Genomic DNA, 16,990 nt, shown 5'->3' on the forward strand with positions numbered 1-16,990 from the left:
ATGAGCAGGGCGAAAGGTGATTATGCACGCCCTCGTCGAATACGAGCTCGATTAACTCTTTATTTGTTGGTGTATTTTAAAGTCGAGTGTGTGTGCTCGTGTGTTATATGAATTAATGAGTTTAGTTTTTAAATATAACGAGAGGATGAGAGGAGAGAAATGTAAAATGTTGAGAATTTTTAAATATATTATAATGTTGTTAAGAAAATTTTTTTTACACTCTATTATATTTATAAAAAAAAAAAATAAAGGAAATAAAAGATGGGATCTCTCGAGCAAATTGCGGATGTACATGCGATACATTGGCACTCATAAATTTAGCACTTTGTGAAATTTTTATTGAATTAAAATCCTCAACAGGTATGGGGTTGTACGAGATACCAAGGCTAGTCTTGATGTGCCTTATCTCGGAATTCGAGACATGATTTTTAATTACCTATCAAAATAATAGCAAGACTAAGATTGTCGATTATTGGTTTTTTTAAAAAAGCTAAAATATTTGCGTGTAAATTAGATGAGAAAGAATTATTATATTATAAAGACTTAAAAAATTTTGTATAATAAATAAAAACATTTATATTAACTTTAAAAGTAATCAATGCAATAAACAATATAAAATTTTACACAATTATTTAGCTACATAAAATTTTGCGTGTACGAATGGCATAAATAGTATAATAATTATTCTAAATTATTATGTATTATAAATATTATACAGAGTGTTCCGGATCAAATCAATGAGAAACTTCGGAATCTTATAGGAAATTGAGCTTGGAACAAAAAAGTTCGTATAAAAGTTCCTTAAAAAGTTATAATTAATAAACTACGAAAAATCAGGTTGTTTAATAATAATTTTAAAACCACTCGTTTAAAAAAAGTAACAAAATAAACTTTTATAAAATAAAAATTCGCATATATTTATGATTAAAGAATACAAAATAATGACAAATGGCAAAAAAATTCTGCAGGTTAAAAGCTAGATGAATTCGTGTGGCGAGGCGAGAGAATATCTTTCTTTTCATATAATTTAAATACATTAAATCAATTAAAGATCCGTTCACAATATAATCTGACAGTCTCGACTTGAAATCACTTTGGCGGAGTAAAAATCGCCGAAATTAACGGTACTTTCGCTGATAGCGGCAAAATCGCGGGGTATGTTAGCTGCTTTTGGCAACCATATGCCACGCGCTCTTTTCGGTAGCCCGGACGTTCATTATGGAGAAGAAAGGCGGGAATAAAAGGAGGACGAGAAAGAGAGAAGGGAAGAGACTCTTGCCTTCGCTTCCTTCTGTCTCGATATACCGGGTGCGTACGCGCGTATCGTTTGTAGTCGTATCGGCCACCTGGGAACGCGGACGATCGAAAGAGATCGAACAATCATAGCGCACAGTCACGATTGCCTCGAAAGAGCGGCGAGAGAACGAAGAAAATGAGAAAATTGAAGGAGCGCGCGGAGAGGAGAAGCGAGGCGGGGTTGGAGGGGAGGGAGAGAATGGAGCGTTGTTGTTATTATTATCGCGAGTAAGGCCCACAAAACGGACCCCGCTTCTTCCATTCGCGTCGAAGAAACGGAACTCTGCTGGATCGATCGAACTGTTGTTTAAACGATACTCTCGATTATGAGAACAGCCGTCGTCACGTTTTCGGTGCCGGCGAAATTGGCGCCGCGGGACCACCTATTACGATCGCCGAACTAATCACGCCACCGGGTAGATTTTCGGACGAAACTTTTTAAACGGATGCTTTTCACTGACTTTACAATCGATTTAGATGTATGTAGCAGGTTAGAGATTTGTATTAAATGTATTCTCTTTGATCTTTTTCCGAGTGTCATATGAATTTTCATGGAAACGGAGTGTAAAGAGTAATGCATGTTTCACAATGCGATTTTTTTATGAGATCCAGATACTTAAAATATCGATATTGGAACGATATTATAAACTCTGTGAAAGAAGGTTCTCGAGAGATTGCTATGATTGACATTAGTTTGTTATTCAGATTTTTTTTTAATAATAATATTTTAATTTTAATACAAACGCGCAATATATTTTTTAGCAACATATTGCGCGTTTGTATTAAAATTAAAATATTATTATTTAAAAAAAATCTGAATAACAAACTAATGTCAATCATAGCAATCTCTCGACTTATGAGAACTTTCTTTCACAGAGTTTATAATATCGTTCCAATATCGATATTTTAAGTATCTGGATCTCATAAAAAAATCGCATTGTGAAACATGCATTACTCATTACACTCCCGTTTCCATGAAAATTCATATGACACTCGGAAAACATCAAAGAAAATACATATAAATTCAAAAACAATCTTAAAAGTATTTAACGTCTAAAAAAAAATATTTTCACTGTAAGTGAAAATTTTAAGATTGTTATTGAATTTATATATTTCACTTAGAGTGAAAATATTTTTTTTTAGACGTTAAATAATTAAAATAAGATTGTTTATTTAGATGTTAAATTAAATTTTTATGAAATTAACTTTAGATGTACTGCCCCAAATTTCTAACAATTTTTATTGTAAAGTTATGCACTTATAAAATTAAATCTACACACAACTTTATCTTAATGATTATTGCGTGAATAAAATATCAAATATTTTTAAATACCGGAACGATATTAAACTGCAAAAAAACCATCGCAAAGCTGTATTTAAAATTTGAGAAAAAAAAAAAATAAAGTCAATTAGTTACCAGAAAATCAGTGGTGGAATAATGAAAGTTAAAGTGCAAAAACAAAATTTAATAAAACACTCCAGAAATAAACGCCAAGTACTAAATCGCAAAACGTTTTATAATAAGACTGCTGTATAAACGAGAAAAACGACATTTTAAAAAATATTAACAAAATTGTGTTGCTATGAAATTAACAAAAATGACTATAAATATTATTTTTTAACTTTCTCTTATTTAAATTCGAAAAATTTAAAATACACAAACAATAATAATAAAAGTAAGCATATTATTCAAAAATGGCATATTTTTTATTCGTACTATTTAATTTGACAATTTGTAAAGCTCACTTTAAAATATAAATCGCTAACATAACATACTATCGCTCTAAGATATTCATTTGTTATCAGCGACAGTTACATTTGTTCACGATCAAGTTCCAATTTATTTAGTTAAATATATATATATATATATATATATATATATATATATATAAGAAATCGTGGTTTACGGCAACCAACATTAGCCCCCAAAATCGTTCGTCAATCACTTCCGATGATGGAAACACGAAAAGGAAACAACGAAGGGCATTACCTGCGCCTTTTTTGAGCCCTTCTGTGAGCGATCGGCGCTCGTATTGTTGTCGCCGAAGAAAACGCACGCGGATGATTCCATTTCGATCAATGACACATCGGGAGTTCCTTCGACCCGTCGCGATCGATTGAGTTTCTTTTTTCTCATTCATTGCCCCGGTTCTCCCCTTTCTCTCCTCTCCTCTCCCCTCCCCTCCCCTCCCCTCCCCACCCCCCTTCCTTTCTTCCAGCTCCTTTATCCTTTGAATGCGAAAAAAGGGAGGTAAAAGGAGAGAGACGACCCGGAAGGGGCGCTAGGCGAAATATTATTTCCTTTTTTCTAAGTCAACCCTTTCCCCGAAAGGAAAGATAGACAAATCCTGCGATAAACAATCGAGTGATCGATAAACTGAAAAACCTTTCTGAGCGAATACAATGTGCGTGTATGTGTGTGTGTGTAAAAATTGTTACATAATAATTTGTTGTATTTATATAAAAGGAGGGATATATTTGAAAGTGAAGTTGTGCAAATTTTATAAATGCCAAAGCATATGGTTTTATAAATAAAAATTGTTGGCCACCGTATATCTAAATCAAATTTCGTACAATTTAATTTTAATTTATTTATAGTAAAAATATTGTTTTTTAGACTTTAAATAATTTCAAGATTATTTCTGAATTTACATATTGCCAAAAAAAAAGACGCGCGGTTTGTATTAAAATCGAAATATTTTTATTTAAGAAAAAAATTTAAATAAGAAAATAAAATTAAAAAATAAGAAAGTAAAATTTAAATAAAAAAACTAATGTTTGTAATATCGTTCCAATGTCGATATTTAAAAGTATCTAGCTGACTATTCGCACAGCAACCATTAAATAATCCTTTTGATCTCGCCAAAAATTATGTACGTAAAATACATGCAACGCGTCTTGCGTTCGTTCTATCGATCCATGAAAACAACATTTATATACATTAACAAGGTAAACAGAATGATAAACAAACCCGAGGAGCAAATAGCAGATGTAAATATTAAAGGTATCGAAAGGCGATTGATTCAAATCTTGTTAAGCTCGTCAATAATCGGCTTTCGGAACATTTCGAAATGCTGATAATTTCGAGAGACGCCACGGACAAGATGATTTTTAAAAAATATCCGATAATAACCGACGATTTAACGGATACAGCACTAGTGACGTAGTCGATATCGCGAAAGGATATTATCCCACACATGCGTATCACCGACACGCACATACACACTTTCTCTTTGTTCATCTCGTCCGCGTTAATCCACAATGCGCGCGCGCACAATACATCCTTTTCTCCATTTTACGGCTGTCGCAGTCGAATTCGAGAATAGGAACGTGTGTCCCCGCATCCTTCTTCCTTTCCCAGCCCCTCACCCTCCCCCGGTATCGAATTAAATTCTACCTGGAAATCGTCGTCATCGTTGTCGTCCTTCGGCGTCACGATCCTTTCGTTCGAAATCGCACGGGTGAATTAGCTGGTAATTGTTGTCCTCGAAAAGAGAGAAAACGAATTACTCCCCACCCTTCCCGACTACCTGGCGTGGAGAATTTATTCAGGTATACACGCACACGCACACACAAATCGAAAGTCCACGGTATCATCTAACTGTCATCATTAATACGACGTTAATTCAATATTACGTCGCGCGTCAAATGAAACGAGAAACCTTGACTAAAAGTAGCGCAAACTTTGCGACCTTGCAATTTTGAAAGTGTCCTTCTCCATAAGTTTAGATGGATTCAAAAACTTTGGAACTTTTCGTATCAGCGATTTTTTTTTTTTTAAACCTCGAGACTTATAAATCCCTCAAGTGTTCTTATGAATGTTGAATTTATTTAACGTAATTAATGTTTACTTTTTCAAAGATAAAAACACAATATTTAAGTTAGAAGTTTAATCTAAAATAATATTTGATCATTATGTGAATGATTATTAAATCGAGGAAGCATAGAAATAGTTTTTAAATAAATCGATATTAAATAATAAATCATATTAACAATCATAAATATTGGATAGATTTTTCCACGCATAAAGCGACTTAAACTTCCGTAATTATGTACCGCGTCGATCGGTAATTTTTATACTATATGCTATAAACAGAGAAAGAGAGAAAGAGAGAGAGAGAGAGAGACTCGTCAATTGCTTTGTTGATTGGTCTGTACCGCGCGTATGATCGGCAGGTCTTATAAACCTGCGACGTGCAGAGAACGAACGAACACAAAGTGCAGAGTCGGCATTCAGCGAGAGAAAGGCCGGCCGGCGGAGATCTCGCGGCTCTCTCTATCATTGCAGCAAAGCATCTCTCCTTCGAGTCGAATTATCGCCCCACGAATTTGATTACGGCTTCTGAAGATGCCGGGGGCGCGCACGGATGCCGGGTAGAAGATGGGTGACGCGGCAACAAGCATTGTAGGTCGTTTAATAACTCTCAGTGGGTGTCTACCGCAGGCCACTGGTGTTATATTCGGCCACCTTTTATTCCCGCTGAGGGCCCCCTCCTCGACAGCTCCCTTCCCCTCCCCCTCGTCCTGCCTCAGCCCGGAATCCGAAAACGGACCGGGCCGACTTCAAAGAGGCCACAATGCGACGGATCACCAGGTACTTTCACGTAAGGTGGCTTAATTGGAACGCGACTGGGGCCCCCGTAAAGAGAAGGTGAAGTGAAGTGAGGTGCTTCGAGGTGAAACGGGAGGAAGCGGACTACTTCGGGGTCGATTAATTTGATTTATACGTCCGATAATTCGCGCCGGAGGCGTCCAATTGCGATAGCCGTTAGATATTACGTTTCGTGAGATGTTAACCGATGATAGATAAATGATAATATTTCTAACATTTAAATCGATGTTCTTTAGCACTACCATTTCGTCAATTAACTAGGACGGCTCGAATAAAAACAAATCAAAATAATGGAGTTCAAGCGGATGTATGATATATTTTAAATGAAAAATTAAACACTGTACTGCATGGGAATTTTAATAATTTAAAGTTCACATAAAATAATGAAACTAAAAAAATATAATGACAAGAAATACAAATGTAACGTTTCTGCCCCAGACTGCACTCCCTTAAACAGGTGTGGATCTAGAGAGAAAGTTGTATCGTGACAAAACTAAAAGAGAGAGCAATGCAAACTACACAATTCTATTACAAATTGCCGGCTCCTGTGAACATTGCTCGTGTGAATAGGTAAGCTACAGCTCTTTTATTCGCTCCTCTCCACTCCCTCTTCTTCATTTTAATGCTACCGTATAAGGCGTCCCCCCGCTTGACCGGCAGGCACTTAGCGTAGGGCGCAAAAGGCGAGAAGAAGAGGAAACGGATCGACTAGGACGAGGTCAAAGCGATCCTCGACCAAGTTCGACCGGCGCATATTATATCGAGTCGATGGGGTATGCCGTCGTTTGTCATCCGCCCAACTCTTACGAACGGAGCTCCGTTCGTATTTTTGTGACGCAAAAAAAAAAAGGACGCGGACAGAGAAGAAGAAGAAGATGAAGAAGAAGAAGAAGGCGGCTAGACGGAGGAAGAGAGACTCCGGTCGCGCATTGTCGCGGTTCACAAAGGCCACAAAGGAGGACGTGTGAATCAGCAGTAATGGGGATAATGCAAAACTACGGACGCGAGAGCCCGCGAGGGAGACACGCGGGGATACCTGAGGGCTATCGAATCGTAGGGTTCGACTAGATACGAAGGTGGGGAAGAGGGAATAATATCGGAACTTCTCGGGCAGAATCAAGGACTTTAGCTGATGTTTTGTGCCCACAGAGACGTTTCGAGTGTTTTCCCGGGTCCGCGAAGATTGAGTGTCAAGCGAATGACTATAAATCTGAGGATAAACCTCATATGTTTTCATAAATCGTAGAGAAACATCGATGATGAGTGCAGTGTCTTTTAAAATTTTTTTTAATTGCATTTTTCTTTTTTAATTGGCCAATGTCACAAGATTTTCAATATTGACTATATGCAGCTGATGATTTAATAGACGATATATTTCGCATCCAACGCTTTGATGATAAATTTATATTTGTTAAAATAAAGATGTATAGAATTATCCTCACTTGCAAATAAGATGCTAATATGAGCGAAATAACTCTACACTAGAAGTGTAAATGTCATCTTTTGAAGAAATCGTCAAAAGTAACGAGAACCTACCCGACGACGAAACGTTATATTAAGATTGATTAAAAACACGTTCTGTAATCTATCTTCAAAAAGATTTTTGTGAAAATCACCGATAATGGCCAATGAATCGTTCAAAATCAAATATATAAACTGCTTTCTAATATATGAGAGATTCTAAAATAACACAAAGAGAGTAGTAGCTTACCCAGAAGGGGAGGCAGACCCGGATCATATTGAATGGCCTTTTCTAAATTTAAGGAAAAATTGATTGTAAAACCGAAATATATGTTAAAAAACAAAGAAAAACAAAAAATCAATGGATGGTCATGATTTGATACTATGTGCCAAACTTGACTTTTTTCATTCCCATAAAAAATAATCAATACATTTTAAAAACAACTATTTCCAACATAAATAAAATAACAGAATTTTGACGGGCAGAAAAAACTTAGTAAAATTCAGGAGAAATACATAAAGAAGCTATTCGATAATAATCACGACAGAATTACCAGTGTAATCGTAAATGAAATGCCCAGATCACCTATACTTGAATCAGAACTGGTCCACACTTGTTGAGGGATCTATCATTGTACCTTACCCTATAGATCAGCCAGAATGATGATCCAGGCAACCCCAATCTGTGGCATCCATATAACGCCGATCCGCGGTCGCCCGTTGCAGATCGCTACTTTATTCAATTCGTCCGCGCCCCCTTCCCTTTCCCTTTCACCCCCTTTACCCTCGTTTGGACCACGCGATTTTAAAAGCGCGGCTTGCTCGCGTGCGCGACACGTAACAATGACACCCTCCTTTTCGATTGGCCGCAACCCCTACACCTACAGACAGTGTGTATTCCGGTGTATCCGGGATAATGGCGGGCTTCTGTCGAGACCCCCTTTTTAAAGACGCGCTGTTCCTTTGCAAGCACAATTTAAATTAATCGACGTGTCTATCGAAGTTTTTGCGGCTGATGCTCTTTAATGACGAATCTAATATTTGTCGAAATAAAGATGTAATGATAATAAAAATTCTATTCGAGTCAGAAAATTGTATCGTAAATTTCGAGTTGTTGATAATACAAATAAATTATTAAAAATTTAACATTCTCGTGAAAAGCGAAAGAAATGACAATTGAGAGAAAGTTAGCTGACTATTACCAACGACTATCTATGATTATAACTCACTCAAAAAGGAGTAACTGCTTAATCTCGTTTAGAATGATTTATGCTAATTTATTAATTATGATAGTTACAGTTAAAAATTTATAATTTATTAGTTATAATTTTATACAAATTATCAATGTGAATGATATTCTATACTCATTGTTAATCTGATTTTAATAAAATGAAATCGATAGATAATCTTCTGGACTAGTTGCAATGAGAAAAAAAAATATTCAATAATTATATTAAAAAATTATATCTCTTACATGACGAGATTTATCTTATTCTTTCAAAAAAATAAATAATTTATTTAAAGTTATTGAAAATGTTGATCCATTAATGTGATACAGTTCACTGATCATATCAGGAAAATATGTATTTTTAAAACTCAACATAATCTCAGAAATAAAGCGTATTTCCTGTAATTCACGAATTATTGCCTAATTTCGAGGCAAGGAACAACTCAGCCGTTTGTCGAATAATTATTTTCGATAGAGCGGCACAGGTGCCATTATTTAGATAAGTCAATCGTCGCCGGTGGCAGCAAACCACCATCGCTTGTGTTGCGTAAATATTCGCGAGGGTCTATACATAATGATTGCAAGCTACCAATTATAACTGGCACTGCTTTCTGTCTCGTAGAATTCGTGTTTACGTATCGATTGCACGCATGCACAGACACAGAATCGTTCGCTATTAATAGCTACTATTACTAATTAAATTTGAAGCTGCTTTCCTAGTCTATAACTCATCTATATCGACCGACATCCTCTTAATAAACACTTACTTAGGTTTCCTCATCTCACAACTTGTTTCTTTTATGTAATATTTTTGAATAAATAATATAATAAATAATATTTATAATAAATAATATTAACATTAAAACGATATTATAAAAGTTACATTTTTAGGTACGCTAACAATAATTTTTGTCGTCACATATTGTAAACAAATGCAAATGACAAAAATTGCAAAGGCATTTAGATAAATACATATACCTGTTTATATAAAATTGCAAAAGTGCGCGAGAATATTATTAAATTCGCATAAATGAGAGATATATGCTGTTAAACTGCATTATGTTTGTTTCAGTAACATTTATATAAATATGCTTTTAGGAATAAATAAATTTGTCTGAATAACTTGTAAATGGGCGATGCTTTAAATGCATAAAATGAGGTTTAATGCTTTGGGAGGACTTTTCTCGAATATTGAAATTAATACTTAATAACCTGAGCGTGTATTATTAAAAAATAAACTCGTGTCAACATATAAGTATTAATTAATTCGTCAATAATCAATGAAACAGCAGTGCCTCCAAATAAATAAAATTATATATATGTTTTCAATAATCCGATTATATTTTTCCAATAAATAAAATTAGCTTCAGTTTCTTTATGGCGTTACCAATAAACAAATTTAATTTATTTTCCCCGAACACGTTTATATAATGGATAAAACTGATTATTTAACGCATGAGCGTACATTTTCAATAAATAAATTCATTTGTTATTTGTGTGAGAAACATGCTTGTCGAATAAATAAAATTATCTTCAATAAAGTGATCGTGCCAATATATGTATATATATATATATATATATATATATATATCATATATATATATATATATATATATATATATATATATATAATTAATTTCGTCTGGCTGACGCTTTTCCAATAAACAAATTTCACTTCAAACCACTGAGGCTTGAGCTTTTATGATGAATATGATAAATACTGATAGCTCTTTTAAAAAGTACATTTCCAATAAATAAATTTACGATGATCACACAAATAACATTAATTTAATTTGTTAAGAAAAAGCTTTCGAAAATTAAATATTTTTATATAGCTATATCAGTTTTTTTATTCATTTTAAGATAATGGATTTAATTATTAAAATACAAGTGTAGATTGTAAAATTTATGTCTTTTATTTTTTGCTCAATTGGAAATATTTATAATACAATAAAAATTGCAATAGTAAATACAGAGAAATTCTGTTATTGTATTATATATAAAAAAAAATAAATAATTTAGTAATCAATATTATCAAGTTACATATATTAATACAAATATATTTCGTTGTTTACAAATTTTACATAAAAACAAAATTAAATATTTAATTAATAAAAATAAATTAATATAAAAAGTATAATATATCAATTTGAATTGGAATTCAAACTCACTTGTTAATTAGAAATATTCCATAATTTTATTATTCCATTATTTTGCATTAATCCATTATCTTGAAATTAAACAATAAAAAATGATGCGACTCACCATAATGTTGATAAGACTCATTGTCAGCATAACTTATATGACGTGGAGCTCGGTTGCATTACTAAGTTGATCTATAAATAGTATGTAAAAGAATTAATTCGATTAATTTGTTAATTAATAAAAAGTATCATAATTAAATTACATTAATTATTTGCAAACATGCAAGAACCAAATGTATTATTTCATCGTCGATGGACTGAGAATATCAACGGAGATATATATCCTGCTTTTTATTAAACGTCTAACGTCGTAATGTGTTCGCAGCCAACAATGTTAACTGCCTGTCGCAGTTGACATAGATGAATACGACGCTAAATCATCCCGAACAGGTGAATAATTAGTCACCAGAGTATAACGAATAAATGGATTTACTCACCACAATTTCCTTCTCGCTCGATCGCCGCTGTCGTCAACTCTCCTAGATACGATTTCGAGGGGTAAAGAACAGTTTTACTCGGCGCACTCACGATATAAGGTTATATTCACTCAATATACGAAGGAGACTCGGATCGCGCTCGATTACACGATTAATCGCGACACACACACACACACACACACGTGACATGTCACTCGCCACTTTGTATAATATTTCGAGCCGATATAAATAAATGCCGTGATATTCGCACACACGATTTTCGTTCGTTAGAGCACGAGATGCGTCTACGGAAAATTCGAAAAATTACACGCGATAACTTCACATCGATCGGCACTGACATGACTTCGCGTCGCTTGTCAACCGCCGTGAACGATCGAACGTCGCGAGAATGCGTTCGAGCACTAATTACGCTACACGCGTATCGCGGATATCATCAATTACTATCGTATTTACTCCAAATCCATTCCCTTAATACGACTCGCTCTCGATCGCGGCGAGATGTGTCACTTGAGTGCGAACGAGATCGCGCGTGATGCGACATACGACGTATGACCGCCCGAAACAAAATAAACAAAGAGCGTCGCGCGTGTCGCCCGTGACGTCCTATGAAGAGACGAAACCAAAAAATCCACTCTAATGCCGTATTTCAACTCGAATATAATTAATCGCGATAAATTCACTGTAACGTCAATATATATGTCTTGGAAGTGAAGTTTAGTTTCTTCCATGTTTTCGACAACAAAAACCTTAAAGTATTATAAATTTCGTAAACATAAAATATAGGGTGTTCGTCACTTGACATTATCAGTGCTTCAAAAGCGTCTTTGGTTGACCAATCAGAAGACTTGTTCTTTCAGGCTGGTTAATCGAAGCGTATGTTAAGTCCTTATCACTATGCATTGAGATCGAAGATTGAAATTTGACCAATCAGGACAAAGAAATTTGATTTCTTTTTGTTGTGATTAGTCAAATTCCGATCTTTAATCTTTAATTTTTAATATATAGTCTGATATGGGCTTAATATTAAGCGGAGTATCCATAAAATTTTGTCGAAATATTTCTTATAAAATAAAGTATTAATGAATAATATTTTAATTATCGTTGTAGAATAATATAATTTATATAAAAATATACAATATTTTATTTTATTTTAATTTTAATTTTATTTAATTTTAATTTATTAATATTTTTTTCCCTTTTTATTAACTGTATATAATTGAGCATGATGTACGATATATGTACATCAGATCGTTATATTTATAAGAATTTATATATTATAAATTAATATTTTATTATATATTATATTAATATTATTGATTTATAATCGAATATGTTATCGTTTTATTGTAGTCAAAATATTAGCCATCTTAAAGGTCATTACACGTTAAAAAATTTTAGTCGTAATCGTAAAGCCGTAAACCATAAATCAACCAATCACAGTTCAAACATTCTTATTATGTTTTAGAATGTTTGATTGTGATTGGTCAATTTTCTTATGGCCTTATGATTACGACTAAAATTTTTTTAACGTGCAATGACCTTAAAACATAATCGTAAAAGTCTATCCATAAATGTTCATAGAGATATAATACATAGATATACACAATGCGTATGCATAAAGAAATTCCATCACAAGTATTTAACGTAAAAGCTGTCATATTGCTACCTCCTACGCACTAGACGAATGATTGATTGATTTTCTGTATATATATTTTACGCGTCTATGACAGATCCAATGATAGATTCGTGCTTTTTAATATCTAGTAATTTTCATTCGTCACAATAGTATTGGAAATCGGGTGTTATGTCAACTTGGCGCGGAGACACGTCGCGTCGCATCTCTCGTCGTTTTCGTAATCGAAGTCCCGCGTGTAAACAGCGACGGATTAATTAGCACGGACGACTGTAATTAACAAAATCCCGTAACCGGTACGTATTGCATAAAAGGCGCAATGTCCGTCGATATATATTCTATTTATTAAGACTCGTCGCTTATTTGTTTGAATCGCGATCGATACACATCGAAGATGTCGCGTCGTGTTAATTAAGATGCGCGATTAGTGATCAACATTGGATTCATATCGATTAGTGTCACCGCATGTGTGTAGTTCTTTCAGTCTACTGTCAATTACGATTTTTTATCACGTCAAAATACTCGATACATTGACAAAGTGACGTTTTTATTACTACGTTTGTGTATTATTTCTCTTTTTTTACAGCGTTCCGAGTGACAGTGGCGAAGCTCGTGACGTCATTGTTTGCCGCAAACTTTCCGCGTTTTTTGACATATTACTAGTCCTCTCGTTATCGTTACCGGTGCGAAGTCAGCGTCGAGTGTTTCGAAAATCGTGTATGCATCGTGTATGCGAGAGTGCCGTTGTAAAAGTGACGCACGATTTCGTTTCGCGTTATATCGGATCGAGATAAGCCATATAAAGTCGCGGGCGTTCGATCGATTGTAATCGGCCGTGTTTTCTTGAGTGATTCGTATCCGAGTACGCGAGCGAGTGTTCAGAGGAGAGAGATGACGATGATTGAGAGAGAAGGAAATTGTGGTGAGTAAATCCCTTTATTCGTTACTCTTGTGACTAATTATTCACCTGTTTAGGATGATTTAGCGTCGTCGAATCACGCATTCATCGCGTCTTGATAGGCAGTTAACATTGTTGACTCGAATACATTATAATGTCTAATAAATAAATATATATATATAACGGAGATACATACATACATATATATATATATATATATATATATATATATATATATATATATATATATCCGTTCATATTCTCAGACAGAGATTATAAATTTGTTTAATCCATACACCATTTCAATGGTGTATGGATTAATGTAAATTAATTTTGGTGCCTTTTATTAGCAAATTAATAAAATTAATTTTTTTACATTGTTTTTATAGATCAACTCCTGGTAATGCACCGAGTTTCACATATAACTTACATGTTATGGTGAGTCAATATCAATATTATTGTGTAGTGAGTCTCATCATTTTTTATTACCTAGTTTTAAGGTAATGGATTAATGCAAAAACGATAGATAATAAAATTATCAAAAAACATTTCTATTTTTCTAATTAATAAATGGATTTGAATTCAAATCAATACATTATTTTTTAATTACATTAAATTTACTTATTACTACTATATTAAATAACACATTTTTATTAATGAAACATTTAATTTTGTTTCTATGTAAAATTTTGGAAATAATGAAATATATTTGCATTAATATATATAAAACAGTACTCACAAAAATATTATTAGAATACTAATTTTCTTTTTTTTTAATAATAGAATAACAGAATTTTTGTATATTATTTATTATTGCAATTTTTATTGTATTATATATATATTTTTTTAATTGAACAAAAAATGAAAGATATAAATTTTACAACCTATACTTGTATTTTAATAATTAAATCCATTATCTTAAAATAAATACAAAAAAACTTATAAATGTACAAAAGTATTTAACTCTGGAAAGCATAAACTTCTTTCTTAATAAATTAAATTAATATTATTTTTGTGATCAAATTAATGTTATTTGTGTAAATTTATTTATTGGAAATATACTTTTCAGAGTGTTATCAATATTTATCATAAAAAGATTCATTATAAAAAAATCTCAGGCCTCAGTAATTTGAAGTTAAAATTATTTGAAGTTAAAATTATTTAGTGGAAAAGCGTCAGCGAGACAAAATTAATTATATATGAATAATAATATATTGAAGATAATTTTATTTATTCGACAAGCGTGTTTCTCACACAAGCAATCAATGAATTTATTTATTGAAAGTACGTTTATGCGTTAATATCAGTTTTATCCATTATATAAACGTGTTCAGGGAACCTATATTAAATTTGTTTTGATTGATAACGCCGTCAAATAACTGAAGCTAATTTTATTTATTGGAAAAATATAATCGGATTATTGAAAACGTATATATAATTTTATTTATTTGGAGGCACTGCTGTGTTATTAATTATTGACGAATTAATTAATACTTATATGATGACACGAGTTTATTTATTAATAATACATGCTCGGGTTATCAATATTAATTTCATTTTCGAGAAAAGTCCTCAAATCATTGAAACTCATTTTATATATTTGAAACATCGCCAATTTACAAATTATTCAGATAAATTTATTTATTCCTTTAAAAGCGTATTTATAAATATTATTGAAAAAGATGTAATGCTTTTCAGCGTTATACATGTTATAAATATTATCAATGGATGATATTATAATTTTATATATTTATATATTTATGTTTATTTGTGGAAGACAATATTAGAACTAATACAAAAATAAATAAATATATGTACATATAATAATGATTTGCTTAAATGATGAAAATAAGATTTGTATTATTGTTTGAGCGAAATATATTAGTATAAATTATAATTTTCTTTATATACAGAGGTACGGAAAAGAAACTCGACAATTAACAAGTTCACGGAAAGAAAAATAATAATTTATATTTTTGTTGTTATTATTGTTAAAATATATTATACGTTCCATTGAACACAATGACTCATATGCGGGAATAAAAACGAGACAGTTACGTTGAACGAAATCGGTTCAACGATCGCTCAATTTAGTAAAAACTGATGATTTACCTGCGTCAAGTGGTTGTTCAGGGTCGCGGCGATTGACACTTTTTTTTTTCACAGACGAGTTTGCGCGAAATTCTGCACCCAATTCGAATTATCACACACGTGTCATCGAAATGATGCGTCGTGATCGAACTTTCGCGATGTCAATATTTGCCGACGTAAATTACAACGTACTCATTATGTGAAAATTTAATAATATTTTCGCGCGTTTTTACAATTATTTATACGTAACCACAACGATTATTATTAGCGTATTTAAAAGCCTAATGTTTAAAATATTGTAAATTAATTCCGATATTGTTTATTATACTCAAAAATATTGTGCAGCAATAAAAGGAGCACCTATGATGAAGAAAAGCAAGTAAGTACCAAATTAAGTTAAGTTTGCTAACATAATGATCGTTACGAGTTGATAGGAAAGCAACTTTAGAATTAATTAGTAATAGTAGGTACCAACAGTAGCGTTATCGCAATACTGACGTCACGAATGATTTCTATGGCTGTGCATGCGTGCAATCGATACGCAAACACGAAGCCTGCGAGACGGGGAACGATGCCGCCGGTTATGGTTGGTAGCTTGCAATCATTATGTGTAGGCCCTCGCGAATGTTTGCGCAACACAACCGTCGGTGGTTTGCTGCCACCGGCGACGATTGACTTGTCTGAATAACGGCACCTGTTTCGTTTGTACCGAAAATAATTATTCGACAAACAGTAGCCAACAGGGGCCAACAGTTGTTCCTTGCGTCGAAATTAAGCGATAATTCGTTAATCTTTCACGAAACGCTATTTATTTCCAAGATTATGTTTAATTTTAAAAATTCAGGTCCAGTAAACTCTGTCACGTTGACCTTGTTTACACCGATAAACTTTAATACGTACTAAATACTATATTGATCAATCAGTGTCATTCTATTCTTTGGAGGAAGGGCTATGATTAGTATTTACTATGTATCAACATTTTCAGTTGCTTAGGGTTTATCATTTATTTTTTCTTTTGAATATGGGAAAAGGTTAAAATATATAATCTCGAGATACAAGAGATATAATTATTGAATTGAACGGTGAAAGGAATTCGTATTAAAACTGCTGCAGTTTTGTTACTGGCGATG

At 33.0% G+C, this 16,990-nt stretch overlaps 2 protein-coding genes across 4 annotated transcripts in view; one reads left to right on the forward strand and one right to left on the reverse strand.

Annotated features, from left to right (window-relative positions):
- Positions 1–11,779, reverse strand: part of LOC126856661 (protein capicua homolog) — a 78,740-nt gene extending 66,961 nt beyond the window's left edge. For both annotated transcript variants that reach the window (XM_050605386.1, XM_050605385.1), the window contains exons 1-2: positions 11,239–11,779; positions 10,863–10,933 (exon numbers count right to left, since the gene is read on the reverse strand). The gene's annotated coding sequence lies outside the window, so the exon portion shown is untranslated. The remainder of the gene's footprint in view (positions 1–10,862; positions 10,934–11,238) is intronic.
- A 1,291-nt stretch (positions 11,780–13,070) lies between these two features.
- Positions 13,071–16,990, forward strand: part of LOC126856666 (galactose mutarotase-like) — a 138,254-nt gene continuing 134,334 nt past the window's right edge. Inside the window, exons 1-4 of one of the 2 annotated variants that reach the window (XM_050605395.1) lie at positions 13,071–13,167; positions 13,458–13,793; positions 14,159–14,207; positions 16,206–16,239. In XM_050605395.1, coding sequence (XP_050461352.1) covers positions 13,763–13,793; positions 14,159–14,207; positions 16,206–16,239 — 114 coding nt within the window. In that variant the 5' untranslated portion in view covers positions 13,071–13,167; positions 13,458–13,762. Of the gene's footprint in view, positions 13,168–13,207; positions 13,794–14,158; positions 14,208–16,205; positions 16,240–16,990 lie in introns of those variants that run through there. The other variant, XM_050605396.1, reaches the window with a different exon arrangement.

Source organism: Cataglyphis hispanica, chromosome 19 (genome assembly GCF_021464435.1).
Source record: "Cataglyphis hispanica isolate Lineage 1 chromosome 19, ULB_Chis1_1.0, whole genome shotgun sequence".
Taxonomy (NCBI): Eukaryota; Metazoa; Arthropoda; class Insecta; order Hymenoptera; family Formicidae; genus Cataglyphis; species Cataglyphis hispanica.